This window comes from Leiobunum rupestre, chromosome 6 (assembly GCF_980474605.1).
Source record: "Leiobunum rupestre chromosome 6, qqLeiRupe1.1.hap1, whole genome shotgun sequence".
Classification (NCBI taxonomy): domain Eukaryota; kingdom Metazoa; phylum Arthropoda; class Arachnida; order Opiliones; family Sclerosomatidae; genus Leiobunum; species Leiobunum rupestre.
The window spans coordinates 36409835-36425362 of record NC_143389.1 but is presented as its reverse complement, the minus strand read 5'-3'; the positions used below and the strand labels follow the sequence as shown (position 1 = coordinate 36425362).

At 36.7% G+C, this 15528-nt stretch overlaps 1 protein-coding gene across 1 annotated transcript in view; it reads left to right on the top strand.

The window, feature by feature from the left end:
* LOC149940781 (protein O-mannosyl-transferase TMTC1-like) overlaps positions 1-15528 on the top strand; it is a 141520-nt gene that overhangs the window by 120460 nt on the left and 5532 nt on the right. Inside the window, exons 7-9 of the mRNA XM_090179364.1 lie at positions 2427-2616; positions 12901-13022; positions 14168-14332. Coding sequence (XP_090035490.1) covers positions 2427-2616; positions 12901-13022; positions 14168-14332 — 477 coding nt within the window. The remainder of the gene's footprint in view (positions 1-2426; positions 2617-12900; positions 13023-14167; positions 14333-15528) is intronic.

Below are 15528 nucleotides of genomic sequence, written 5' to 3'. Positions count from 1 at the left end.
ATACTTCAGCATCAATTAAACTTAAGACCTTTTCACACGAGCCAACTTTTCAAATCAAAATGCTGAGTCAGCAAAAATGGATCAGTGATCCATTTTTTTCTCGCTTACTTTTTTGGTGGATAAACTCATCGAACTTTTATTCACACGAACCAACTAGTTGACTCAACTCAAGTTGACTCATCTAGTTGGATCAAAAAGTTGGCTCGTGTGAAAAGCCCTTAACTAGAATATTTGTTGCCATTTTTATTTATAATTAGCACCCCTTTTTGAGAACTCGCGAGAACAGATTACGTCACTTCCTGTGAGAAGGACCGTCAAAATTTGGATAAGTGAGAATTCTTACTGTCAACGGAACAATTAAAATTTTGACGCAGCTCTGATTTAAAGCCATTAAAAGTCGCGAGATGTTTTGAACCTATATTGTGGTTCCTTGGGTATTTTTACTCAGATCTTTCAAACACTAGTCTGGCCTATTAACACAAAGTAAAATTTTAAAACTATGTAGAAAGCGGCAAAGTCTGATTCTTAAGAGGATTTACCCTCCCCCAAATTTCAAAAATGTAACTTTAGGATTCCCGTGAACCTTAGGAATACGCAGAATTACTTCTATAAGAAAAAGTGCCGTAAAGTTCCACGAAAAGGAAACATAATATTTGCACTCCGTAACTTAAGCTGTGGCCACTATTTTTGGTGGCCAATTTTCCTCTATAAAATATTTATATGTATTCACATTAGATGTATGTACAGTTGTGGTAGTACAAACTATATTAGGGACTTTGAGTAAAATTGAGGAAAATATTTCAATCAACTGTTACTCGTCTAACAATTACAGAAATAAAATAAAACACTTTTGTTGTCCATGGTGATATAGTATGCAACCAAATTAGTAAAATAAAAAAGGTATTAAGAACAAAAATGAATAAATAACTTTAATGAAAGATCATTTTCGAACTTTAATTCGGGTATAAATATACCAACTAAAATGATATCGGATCATTTCAACGGGAATTAAAGATTTTTAAAATTCCACGTGTTCTCTTTTATTGTTAATTATGTTGAACAATATTTCACTATGGGCCCCTATTTAATGTAATAAAAATTATGTATTATATTAATTAATAGAGGTATTAGCGTTCCTGGCCTCGATATTCTACTTTATTGATATTTAGATGGCGCTACGGACGTTGCTCACTCCCGATATTACTCGTTTCAATACCAAGATGGCGCAGCGCGTAAAATCGTAACACGGCGTATGAGTACGCTGACGTGCGTCCTGATATTTTCCTTCACCCCTCCTAGGTAACTTTTCTAAAAGAAAACGGAAGGCTATACCTCAGTGTTTTCTTTTAGGCTGGCGCGGCTATACTCACGCGAGTGTCTTCCGCAGCAGCACCCGTTAATCTCGAGATATCATACGCGGCTCGTTGTTGCTCCCGCTATTTCTTTACGTGTGCTTTAACGGCCGATCGAACATTTTCAAGATTGGATGTTATCGTTTGCCTATACCTTCCCTTCTTTTTGCTCCGTTTAAAGCAGACGCGTTACCTCGATATTGTTTCCGAGACTAGTCCGGGGTACGCCTAGTTTTACTTTAACAGTCAGCTTAGTAACGGATCTCGATTATGGAAAAGATGAAGAAAAAAAGGGGGATATTTCTATGGTTTTTTTCTTTTCCTCTTCCCGTTAGTTTTTTCTCTTTTTTGTTCCCGGAAATCTTACGTGAGTTGATCCCCCTCCGCAACCCTCTCGCGTTTGTTGAAGAAGATGAGAACAAGTTAAGCGTACCGCCCGAAAAAAAAGGGGGGAATAGGGTGAGTTTGATTTTAATATTACCCCAAAAAAGCCGGGGTAGAGGCAACCGGGCCGGAGAAACTCGAGGAAGATCGGGAGACGTGTTCTTAAGGAAAGTCAGTCGACCAAAACTTATTTGCCGGATTTAAGTTTATATCTTATAGATCGAGTAAAGGTCTCCACCAAACCCAATCTCTCCTAGTTTTTTGGCGAAAAAGTTACAAAAAAAAAATAAAGTATGAAAAGAAAAATATATTACGGATTTATTTATTTATATACGTTAGTTTTTTTTGGCGACTTTTTTGTTAAGAATCTAGAAGATTAGTTTCGTTCGTTCGGCGTAGCGTTATTAAATTTTTGCAAAATTTCATATTGGAATAAATTACTTTTTGGGCGCTCGTACGAGAGCTCAAAGAAGCGGAAAAACGACGGAAGGATTAAAATACGGACATTTTTAGAGCGGGGATTAACTCGGGCTGCCTGCTTTAATTTGGACTCCCTTCCGAGCGTATTTTTGCCGATAACGTCAACGTAGTGGCGCCATCTAATTTGATTTATTTTCTTTAAAGCCTAGCGTTTTAATTTATTCCTTTAATTCCTTTCGCGTGACGTTCTCCCCAACTTTTTTTCCGCAGGTTCTTAACGTACAGCTATTTGGTGTTCTTCAATCTGCGTCTTCTGCTTTCCCCCGTCGCTTTATCTTACGATTGGCAAATGGGCTCCATTCCGCTGGTGGAGACGTTCACGGATCCCAGGAACGTACCCACCCTGCTGACTTTTCTGGCGTTCGTGGCCCTTATCTGGAGGACGAGTCAAGTTTCCAAGGTACGTATCCTTTGATACGTCTGAGGCAGTTACGAGGCGAGCGATTAAGCCGTTAAGGTCTTAACCCTCCCTCCCTGAGCGTCTCGCCAAATGCCTTTTTAGAATCGCCTCTTTGTCTCTCGAGGGGCATGTTTCGCTGCCTAATGACTAACGTTGTAGCTGCTGATTCGTATCTCGTACAATGTATCCAATTATAACCGCCGTTTCTAAGGTTCAAATTACGAATGTTTGTATTTGAAACACGTTATATATTTGGACAAAGGGATCTTTTGTTATTTATAGCTCAAAATTGTACTTAAAGGGGGTATTACCCTATAGCAGGAACGGTAAAGCTATCGATAATACTCACTAGTGGCGCGATAGTCTAGAAAAACCGGCTGTGGGTGTATATCTCCCAAATTATTACTATGCAGGATCAGGGCCGTGCAGAGGGGGGGGGGCAGGGGGGCAAAATCCCCAGGGCCCGGGCGAAAAGGGCCCACGAGGAGGGCCCGTAGCTGTAGGGCCCATCGAAGAAGCTCAAGGGGGGGTGCAAATCAGGTTAACTTGGGAAAAGTTTTCAGGGCTCAAGGGGGGGGTGCAAATCGAAGGGGCCCGCGACTAAGTTTGCCCCGGGCCCCAGGATACCTCTGCACGGCCCTGTGCAGGATGAGAGCAATTATTTTTAAAACCATCTTTTCTAATGCGATCAAAAGACAAGGATAAACATTAGTAAGAAGGAATTTATTATAAACCTTTGGTCATTTCCGCAATTTGGCCAAATGCAGATGCTTGTGCACTGACTACTATGTTAAGTTATGGATTTCCATTAATTTGTACCAATAATGTATTTTTTTTATCAAACTCGGGGGGGGGGGGGGAGCTAGTAGACCTTCATGTAACTTGAAAGTAGCTAAATGGGAAAGTTACAATGGTCTTTCATTTTGCCATGGCAACTGAAAATGTTTTGGACAACTTGAATGATAATTATTTCATTTAAAATAGCGTGGAAATTTCACGGAAAATATTTCAAAATTTTATTTTTTTGGGGAAACATTTAAACTTCAAATTTATAAATAATTTAAGTAAAAGTGGGTAAATATGAGTAAAATTAGGTAAATTGAACAATTTAAGTAAAATTGGGTGAATGGGATGAAATTTGGAAAATTTTACGATTTTGGAGTTTTCAGGTTAATTTAGTGAAATTAAGATAAATTTGATACATTTCAAGACTTGGTCATATATTCGGTAAATTTGGGTGAAATATAATAAAAATTAATGCATTTGGACCAACTTTCGAAATTTGGGTCTATACAAGGAAAATTAAACAATTTCAAATAAATTGTACAAGCATTTTGGGTAAAATTAAGGAAAGTTTCGGTAAATCCAACAAAATCTGGGAAAATTGGGTAGACTCATATAATTTAGGTAAATTCACATTTATTTATTTTCTAATAAATTTTGAGAAATTTCAAACACTGAGTAAAATTTAGTTATGCTAGGTAAAATAGCTGAAAAATTTAGGAAATTGGAAGAAATTGGGTAAACGTTGAAAATTTGGGTTAACCCAAGAAAAGTAATAAAAATCAAATAAAGGGCGAATATTTCAAGAATTTTGGGTAAAATTGAGAAAAGTTGCTTTAAATCCATCAAAGTTTGGAAAAATTGGGTAAACTCACATATTTTTGATTTATTTACGTTTATTTCTTTTTTGATAAAAATTGATAAATTTCAAACATTGAATGTAAAATTTATTTATGTTAGGAAAAATAATTGAAACATTTGAGAAATTGGATGAAATTGGTTAAATTTTTGAAATATTTCAAGCATATTGGGTATAATTAAGGAGAGCTGGGTTAAAGCCATCCAAAATTGGCAAATATCACGAAATTGTATAAACTTTTAAAATTTGGGTAGTCCGTGTTCAATAAGGTAAAAATTAATATGGAAAAGTTCAGGGATTTTAGGTAAAATTAAAAAGTTTGGGTTAGTCCGTGTTCAATTAGGCAAATATAAATAAACATGGAAAATTTCAGGGATGGTAGGTAAAATTTATTTTTTTTCTTAAATAAAGTTTTACGAAATTGGGTAAACTCATACCTTGGGTTTAAAATCTTTTAGGAAATTTTAAGCATTTTAATAAAATTCCTCCAATTGAAATAAAAACCATTTTTCTTAAATATTAAAAATTTCTTAAAGTTTGTCCAATTTTATCCAATTTAAGACGTTTGACGCACTTTTACCCAGCAAGTTGTCTTGAATCTTGAAATATCCTAATTTTTTTTTTAATTTTGGTTTAAACTTTAAATTGGCATTTGTTTTATAAATTTCGTAATTTTTTTACTTAATTTTATCGAAAAAAACTTGTAATAATTTATTTGAATTTTCTAAATTTTACTTTAATATAACTAATTTCATTTAGTTAAATCTAGATTTTACTTTAAAAATTCCTAATTTTTCAGGGCTTACCCATATTTTCCCAATTTGTCTAAACTACTCAAATTATGCAAATTTTAAGTATTTACTCGTATTTTTATTTTTATTTTACAAATTAGCTTTTATCTCACTTTTTGGATAAATCGTATTTACCGAAATGTACTCGTATTTAACCAAATTTGGTTAAATTTGCCCAAATGTATTCTGAATTCATAAAATGTCTGAAACTTTCCAAATTTTTTTATTAGCCTAAATGAACACGAACTAACCAGAATTTTAAAAGTGTGTACAATTTCGTGCTATTTTCAAAATTTTTGGTGGATATTACCCAATTTTCCTTAATTTTATCAAAAATGCTTGAAATATTTGTAAACGTTTTGAATTTGTTTAATTTTTCTTACATGAACCCAAATTTCAATAGTTAAACCAATTTCTTTAATGTTTCGGCGATTTTACCTAACATAACTAAATTTTATATACAATGCTTAAAATTTCTAAATTTTTATTAAAAGATATATTCACGCGAGTTTACCCAATTTCCCCAGTCTTTAAAGGATTTAACACCACTTTCCTTAACTTTACCCAAAATGCTTGAAATATTCGCAATTTATTTGATTTGTTTATTTCTCTTAGGTTAACCCAAATTTTCAACGTTTACCCACGTAATTTTTTTAAAATTCCCAAATTTTTAAGCGATTTTATTTAACAGAACTAAATTTCCCCTACAGTATTCGAAATTTCTCAATATTTGTTGGAAAAAAATAAATGTGAAAATAATATACACCTCGGATTGAGAGTATTTTTAGAAATGCTCCCAGTCCCCATCGAAGTAACGTTTTTCCTTCCCACTTTCATGCCTGTGCTAAATTCGACCAAGATTCCCACGGCTTGTCTCACCATAATCATTCTCAATAAGTCTCTATAAATGCATTATTGTCTGTACAATAAACGTAAAATACCAATAAACCCATGAACAATAATAATAAATATTCAATAGCAATAAAAACCATTATATTTTCAGTATATTACTGTATTATATTTGCTATTCGAAATGGTTTATAACTCTCGCCATTTTATTATATGGTTTCAACCAAAAGTAACAATATAGCCATAAGTATGATACTACCTATTATCTTAATGCTAATTTTCTGACCGAACCATTTTTCGACACTGACAATCTCGTTCTTGGGGGTATTTCTTTATCGTAGTGGTATATATCGTCGGCGTATATTTTGACCCTAGGCGGATCTGTACGGATGAACTAAATAACGCAATTGATTTGAAAATCAGTTCGATGATAATATTTGGAAATTATCATACTTTTTATTAATGAAAATCAGTTCGGTGATAATATTTGCAAATTATCATACTTTTTATTATTGAAAATCAGTTCGATGATAATATTTGGAAATTATCATACTTTTTATTATTGAAAATCAGTTCGATGATAATATTTGGAAATTAACATACTTTTTATTATTGAAAATCAGCTAGGTGATAATTTTGCCAAATTGTCAGACTTTTTGTTTGGATGTTACTTACGCTACAAGCCTTAGCCATGACGATGTTTGAATAGCGTAGGATAGGGTTTGATAGAGGAAGAAGGACCCTGAGTGACCGGAAAGGGGTAAAGGCGGAAGAACGTTAATCGGCCTAAACTTTGCCAAGACATTCTGGGGGGTGGGTGGCTTGCGAGAGAACAGGGTAACCCGAATTGATCGCTTGTTTGTTTCCTTTAATTGAGCCATTCGTCGAAGCTAGGAACGAACCGGTCTCGTCGTGTTTAGAATAACAAAGGGAACGAAAGAAGAAAAAGAAAGAGAGCCACCCGAAGAGAGATCACCGCGGCCACCCCCCGCGAAAGGGTGTTCTGGGAAAGCAAAACCACCTCGGTTACTTGGAAAGGGGGGAGGGTGGGAGATTGATTTCTTGGCCGGTTGTTTCTACGCTAACGTAGTTTACTAAATTTAACGGGAACTGATATCGCCTTACCGCAGCCCCCGAATGTAGGTCAATTTGGCCGTTCGATCTGAAAGGCAGAATTCGGAGCGCGCCACCGGAGGAGATTGGATCACTAAATGTACGCGTACGGAAGAGAAACCGAGGCGAGGCTACGTACGACGGGAATATCAAAATCGAACTTTTCCTTTAAATTCCCCGATTGCGTGGATCGAAGGAGCGACGGAGTTTGAATCATTAAGTACCGGAGGATTTTAACGAAGAACCAGCTGCGTTATATATATGGCTTCGTTAAAATGCTCTTTTTATCCCTGTATAGGCAGTGTCAATGTATCGAAATTTCGGATCCAATATATTTAATTTTATCTACTAAGTTATGAAAGGTATTAAAACGAATTTATTGTTCAGTCTGCCATATCCGAAATATTTGTTGAGGTTGTGAACGTTCAGTACTCGCGTGATCAGTCATGGTTACTGGACTTCCTACGACAGAGGATAATTGACCGACATTTCAACTGTACTCCGCAAATCTTTCTTATAACACCAACTTACGAAACTTCTAACTTGACTAAATCATTTAATTTTTTTTCCTTTGAAGGTTGACAATATTTCCTAATATTGTGATTATTTTCTACAAAATTGACATCTTTTTTAAACGTACAGGCAAAACCGGGTTTGTTTCGGAAAGAATTTGAGACAAACGACATCCCCTTGTCAGTAAAACGTTTATATGTGAAGAACAGGAAGTGTCACACTTATGTTACAATATACTTATAGTCAAGGTCATTGAAATGTTCATAGTCGACTGTCCCTGGAACACCCTGGTTTGGTTCTTAATTTACACCCTGTATATACATTGTGTATACGCATATGGTTAGCTCATTTAAGCTAATAGAAAATAGAGAAGTTCATACGCGTACCTTACCTAGAAAATGGGCAATTTCTTTGGTGTTCAGAGTTACCCTATGGTGTTCGGAGTTGGAAAGGGGGTGTTCGGAGTTTCCCGGATTTGTTCGGAGTTAGCCTTCAATACTGTCTTTGGGGAAATTGATTTTATTTAAATTTAATGAAGTTAGAAGTCTAAAATTAAGGGATAATGTGTCTAAGGAATGGTTCTTAATACCCCCTTGAATTTTTCCTTTCGTTAAAAATCATTTATGTTATTTAATGATTTGTAAAAAGTGTTCGGAGTTATAGCATCCCACCCTATATAAAATAAAACCGTTAAACACTCTAACAAATATATAAAAATTTTACAAACATTTAAATTTAAATGCAAATTGTTACACTTTTATAAAATAAAATACACTTAACACCAAATAAAATACACTTAACACCAAATAAAATACACTTAACACCAAATAAAATACACTTAACACCAAATAAAATACACTTAACACCAAATAAAATACACTTAAAAACAAATAAAATACACTTAACACCAAATAAAATACACTTAACACCAAATAAAATACACTTAACATCAAATAAAATACACTTAACACCAAATAAAATACACTTAACAACAAATAAAATACACTTAACACCAAATAAAATACACTTAACACCAAATAAAATACACTTAACACCAAATAAAATACACTTAACACCAAATAAAATACACTTAACACGAAATAAAATAAAATATTTAAAACAAGATAGTCAAAGTTTTCTCAAAAAGCTAACTGATTTTGAATATGGAAACATGAAAGTGAATATCGAAGAGAAAGCATTTAAGTCGAATTAGATTTTGAATCTATAAAGATAAGCTAGACCTTATTTGGGAAATCTAAAAGCACTCAATTTTTTGGCAAACGTTTCTACAAACTGAACTAGAATCTGCCCGGATAAATAAAATAAAAAGGCATTTCTGAAAGAGGTAAGCTAGCTCCACTAAGGAAACATTGGGTCAGGATTTTACATCCATGAAATCATTTCATCCAATATAAATGGAAGAAAAATTGACGCAGCGGAAATTTACATCATTTATTTTTCAGCAATGGTAAAACTCAATCTTACATGAGCGAACTATAAAAATAAAAACGGGAAAGCCGCTTATTTAAATCCTACTTTAAATATTTTAGTGGGAGCGCATCAAAATGAAATATTTGCGGGAGCGCATCGTAATAAAAACTACCTGAATTGTTCGGAATAGTCTACTCATACCTCCTGGGAACATATAAACAATATATCGTTATCGAGATTTATTTATACCGTAAAATCTGATCTATTTTTGACCTACAAACGCCTGTAGAAGTGTTTGCCTTACAATACGCAAGTGTTCAGGGAGAAGACGCGCGATATTTGTGTTATCGCCTTTTCGTAAAGAGCGGGTAGAATTTTAGAATAGCTGTTTTTAAGGCCTTAGTTCAAATGAGAAAGACAAAGATTCTCTTTCCGTAAGGCCCCTTAAAAAGGTTAAAATAGGAGTGGACAAACGCAATCTCTCAACTCAACGCAGTCTCGATCGAGAATAAAGTTAAAAGCTCTTCATCGTATAAGTAACCCTCCCTGACTTTTCTAGCATTTGTTTCTCTCCAAAAAGAGATCTCTGATTCAACCTTTGGCTCTTTTCTTAAAATAGAGTATTACTTTTACGTTTTATTCGGTTAGCCTTCTTCTTTTTGGAAGCGCGGGTTTCGCGAAAGAAATAGCGGCCGTATAATTCTCTTTATTACAAAATAATAGCGAGGCCTCGCCTGCAAATATGCCAAAAAAATAAGAAGCGTGTTTTTCGAAGTGGAAGAAATAAAAATTACATTCCAGCGCAGCGCCTACTCTATTCCCCGGCCGTTCTATTCTTTCCCGAGAAATAAAGACTGAGGGTTCCGGAAGCGGAGCCAAAATTGGAATCTCTGGAATGCCTCCAAGTTGATTAGAAAGGAGGTAATTAGAGGCGAACTTCCTTTTCCCCGCCAAGTCTGCCGTTTCGCGCAACGTATCTCCGTTTATCCGTCCGCCTTTCTCCGTTCTCCGCCGACGTACGGTACCGGGGTAGACTTTTGGCCGGGTTAGGGAGTTTGAATGGTCTAGCGGGAGCCCCTAATAACCGGGGGTTCGCTGGCGAAAGAAAGACCTTCAAATTTCGCCGACCGCCTTAACTCTTCTCCGGCCACCCTATTTTTCGAACGGAGCTATTAAAGCGAGCCCAAACTTTGAAAAATGAAAAGGACTATTATAGCCGCAGCCCGGCTTTCGGTATAGCTATAAAAGATAAATTCTTTCGCTAAGCCTATGGCAAAAAGGCGAGGCATTTTTCCGAGGAAGGTCGTCTTCATTCGTAAGCGAAGCCCGATGGTCCGGCCTCATTCCGGGATGGAATTAAGAAGGGCCCTCCGTTATTCCATTAAGTAAATTACTCCTTTAGAAAACACCTTAATTGTTTACGCGTTTTCCTTCATTCACTCGACATTTAGGCGAATAACGTTCAGCCGCGGATTAATCACGCGACTGATGGCTCTACGTTTAGTTCGCTGCACGACATTGTTTTTCTCTTCTTTCATTTTCGTTTGACTGCGAAGCGCTTAGCGTATTCAACTTAGGACTGTTATTTATCGGTTTTACCATAAGTAACGTAACCACCTATAAGTATGCCACTCCCTATTATATTAATACTAATTTTCTGACAGAACCTTTTTTCGACACTGAGTTGTATATTATCGTACATGGGAGTAGTATTTAGACACTAGGGGTCTCTGCACTGATCTAAACCTTGATTGTGAAATAAATCTAACAATCAGTTCGGTTATAATTTTTGCTAATTGTCGTACTTATTGTTATTATGTTACTTATATTTATACCAACGCGATACGATAAAATTTTAAAATATGTAATTCAATCAAAATAAGGTGTCAGACTTTATGTTGCGAATGGATTATGTCCCGTTGATTTGTGGGTAAAATTGAGAAGTCATTAATCTTCATTTTCATTGGCTGTCATATGCATCACCATTGGGATCTTACGAGGAGACTACCCGAGGTGATAATCACCGATTTTGTTGAAACTAGGTGGGTATGTAGACCTTATGGTAACATGAAATTTCACCAAAGGGAAAAGTTGCAATGGGCATTAGTTTTGCCATGGCAACCGAAAATGTTTTTGACAACACAGTATGTATATTTTCCCATTGAAAATAACATGGGAATCTGAGCGCTTCTAAGGTGAAAATTTTCAAAACCTAAAAAATAGATCAAAATTGACAAATGAAATTAATTTTATGATATTTTGATGAATTTTGGTCAATTTGATCAAAATATGTAAAAATTTATCAGAATCGGTAAAAATGGAGAAAAGCGGAATATGAAAATAAAAAGTTTTTTTTACAAACTAATCGCCAAATCGACGGTAATAAATGAAATTTTTCAAAATTAATAAAATATAATTTAGTTGTTTGAATTTGATCAAAATTAATAATTTTAATTAGAATTATTATTATTATTTTTTTAGAAGTGCTCAGATTCCCATGTTATTTTCAATGGGAAAATATACATACTGTGTTGTCAAAAACATTTTCGGTTGCCATGGCCCATTACAACTTTTCCCTTGGTGAAATATCATGTTACCATAAGGTCGACATACCCACCTAGTTTCAACAAAATCGGTGATTATCACCTCGAGTTGTCTCCTCGTTAGTTTCACAAAAATTTCAACTGACGGAGCTTTTTTTGGTCGACGTCTCAAAATCATTTTTAACTTGTAACCTAAAACTAAACTTACCCTAGTTCTGAAATTTCACCCAGCGCTTTTGCTTAAATATGAGATTTTCTATAAACATATATACTCTTTACTTAAGTAATTGAGATAAGTGGGAACAAGCTTGTTTTTAAAACATATGCCCACCAGTGTAGCACACTTTGAAAATAGCACACATATAAGTAATCTTGATTTATTCTTGGTAATTAAAAAACCAATTAATTCCAGTCGTATGTCCTTTTAGCAAGAACGTATTTATATTATTGAGAATGTAGCAGTCGCCTCTGTCGCAGAAGCCAGAATAAAAGTTGCTTTTCAAATTGAAACCATAACGACATCTATCGGGGACTTGTTTTTAAATATTTCAACTCAATAATGGAGAATCTATAAAAAAAATTATAATTAAATTAAGAGTTAAAACGTTTTCTCGAAAAATAATAAAATTTTCTAATGACCGATAATAGATGGCGCTATACATTTTAGAAAATTAAGGGTTTCCGTTTGCGATTGGAACTTAGGTAACAGATCATGCTAGTTAGCCTCGTACGTTGTCAGCTAGGAGCAACAAACGCAAGGAGAACGCAGCTAGCCTTTAGACACGCTAACGCAGTGTTGCGTACAAATTTCATTGGACGAGCCTTTACGCTGAACGTTTTACGGAAAGGGGGAAGACAATTTCTGAATTTTCCCCTTCCGACTGCAGCAGGCGCTAAAGCGTCTAACCAATGAAAAATATACACAAGAAAATGCACGACTTTTGACGGGTTGCGTTCTCCTTGTGTGTAGAGGTCGGGGATGGTTAACTTTTATTCAATAGATAAAGCTCTCAAAATTATTCGTAAAACGTTTTGATCAAGTAATTTATATTTCTGTATTATCCGATGAATTTTTTGATAAATCTGTAAAATTAACCGTAAAAACGACGTTTTTTTCGATAAAAAGCTCAAATTTTACGAATAATACATGTTTTTTAATCATTTTACGAAATATTAACCGGTAAATTTCTTTGTTTACATTTTTTCCCGAAAAACATCAATTTAAACATGGATAATGATTAACCGTTATCGACCTCTACTTGTGTGTTTGTTGCTCCTAGGTTGTCAGTAACCTACATAATTTCTCGCTCCCGTTTAAATATAAAAGATCAAAGTTAGACACCGGTTAAAAAGACCTCTTAATAAAACTAGTACACATTTTATATATTTTTTGTCGTTTCAGCTTCAGAATCGTCGAGCTTTAGTGATATCGTTGGCCACGTTGGTACTTCCATTTCTGCCGGCCTCCAATCTCTTTTTCACTGTGGGATTCGTCGTGGCCGAACGCGTTATTTACATTCCGAGGTGAGTACTCAGCTAGTCCTCATTATCAGATAGGAATTATTACTTCGGTTTTTTACTCGGAATTTTGGGAAAGCGCTCTTAGGCGTTGTACGAGCGTTCTTTTAATCTAGGCGATAATAATTACCGTCTGAGCGCCTCCGTACGAAAGACGTCCCTGTTGATGGACGAATGAATACCCGCCAGCTTTGATAAGCCTCAAAATTAATCAAAAATATTTCTCTTCAATACAGCTTCTCCTCTTACAGCTGAACCAAGAGAGAGAGAGAGAGGCAAAATCATTAAGCCTAGAACCGGCTTCTTAGCTTTTAGTCGCGCTTTGGCGGAGTGACTGGCTCACTTTTATTCATTAACGAAAACTTTTAAAAGGACGACGCGAAAAGCATCGGTTGGAAAAATCTCAATTTACATATCTCGCGAAAAGCATTTTATCGCCGTCTTTCTCGAGTTTCCATTTCGTGGGACGATAGGAAACGCGTTACTGTCCGCTCGGAACCCATTCTCCCAAACACTCTTCGATCTGGACTTCGGCGCCCGTCCACCGAACGAAGGCGAAACCAACGAAGTCCGATATTCGCGAGTAAAATTTCGTGGAAAAGTTATTAAAAGCCGAGGCTTAATGAGGTCTTCGTTATCCGGCGCGATTCGTTTAAGTCAGAAAACCCGAGCCGCGGCATCGGGGAGGCTCGGGAGGGTTTACGGCTACCATCGAAAATTGAAAGCCTTTCTCAAATGCCAAATACCAAAGAGTGGCAGGGTGAAGAGAAAGAGAGGGTTGTAACGGCTTCTTTAATGAAGATCCTCTTACGGCTCTCTTTCGAAAAGTGGAAAATATTTGGACTCCGGTGAGAGTATTCTATCGCGATTTATTTTCGTCGGTCACCCGGGTATTTCGCGGAAGGGGATTCTAGGGCGATGGGACCAAATGATTTATAGAGCATCTAGAATTAGACAAAGGCTCGGTTGATTCAAAGAGAGCCTCGAAAAATCAACGAGATTAAAACAGTCAAGGGACCGACTGGCTCTCCCTCTCTCCCGGAGTGTAGGGTGAAAGATTTAAGGTCCTAGAGGGAGGGTGGAAGGGTTCTCGCCGCGCCGCGAGAATCAGTCCCGAAGGAGTTCAATTTAATTAACAATTTTCATTTCAGCGCCGGGTTCTGTATGCTGGTCAGTTACGGCTTGGACAGGTTGAGAGACCAGGGCTGGCGAATCGCTTGGATCGGTCGCCTGTGCGTTTGCGTCTTGCTCTTTTTCTTCATCATTCGAACCATCCGAAGGAATCAGGACTGGGCTTCCCGAGAAGCGCTATTCCTGTGAGTAATTAAGAGATTCGCTCATTTATAGATAGATCTATCTTTCCGCGAAACCCATTCATCTCCGCGGATTGGAGGACACGGATATCCCCCTTCTTCGTCCTGTCGTCTTTATCTCTTTAAGCCCGACGTAATCCCAGCAAAATCATCGCTCGAGAGATAAGAGATTATTGAGGATTAATTCCGGATTGCGTAATTTGAGAGTGATACATCCCGGTTCCGTTAGTCTCTAGATTCGACGCGAGGGGTGGTTCGTTAACGGGGTTACGTTCAAATCCAATTGATCGGAGCTATTGACGTCGAAGATTTCTCGATTAATAAATCAGAAAATGAGCAACAATAATTAACTCAAAATTATTTTTTTCGGTATCAAATCGATGTTCCGGTGTCCCAATCTAAAATCGTTTCGAAAATGGCGATCTTTGGCTCGTTATCCCGCGATCAACCGACGCCCGCCCATTTTACAAAAGAAATCTTCCGTTTATAGAGACAGTAGTAAAAAAGACGGACTGAACTGTCAATTTGAAACCAGAGAGACAGAATATATGGCGTATATTCTTCCACGTTTTTCGTTTTTGTCTGTCTGAAATCGTGCAGTCAGTGACTGTTGAAAAGTACGCGATGGAAATATTAAGCGGGCCACCGCTTCCGTACCCTGAGCGCTAGAGTTGATTAGGGCGAGTCTCGTATACAACGTCGGCGGATAGAATAAAATAGATCCTCCTCATTCTTATTCTCTTTTTGTTCCTCCTCCTCCTTTTGACTCCTCTCGAAAAAGGAGCCGGGAAAAAATCTATAATCCGATATTTTCCTTTCTACTCCGCGAATAAAACAGAAAAGAAGGGATCGGCGAAGAGAAAAGCCAGGCGGACTCAGTCTGGCCCGGTCCCCGGACTAGGCCCCGGCCCCCGGACTAGGCCCCGGCCCGGCCACCAACAACGATCGATCTCTGTATTCGCCTTCTCGCGCCCCCGAAACCCTTTTCAATATCGGAATATTTTTCATTTTTGGGGGAGAGTGAAATGTGGGGTTCCGCAACGCGTCAATGGATAAATTATTTAAAAGTCCAAAGATACGAGATATATCTGTGACCTTTGTCGGAGATACGTCACTAGTTTCCCCATCCTGCCGGCCATTGTATTCTTATGACAGTTTCGAAGCTTTTTTTTACCTTTATATTTTGACTTTGTTACTGA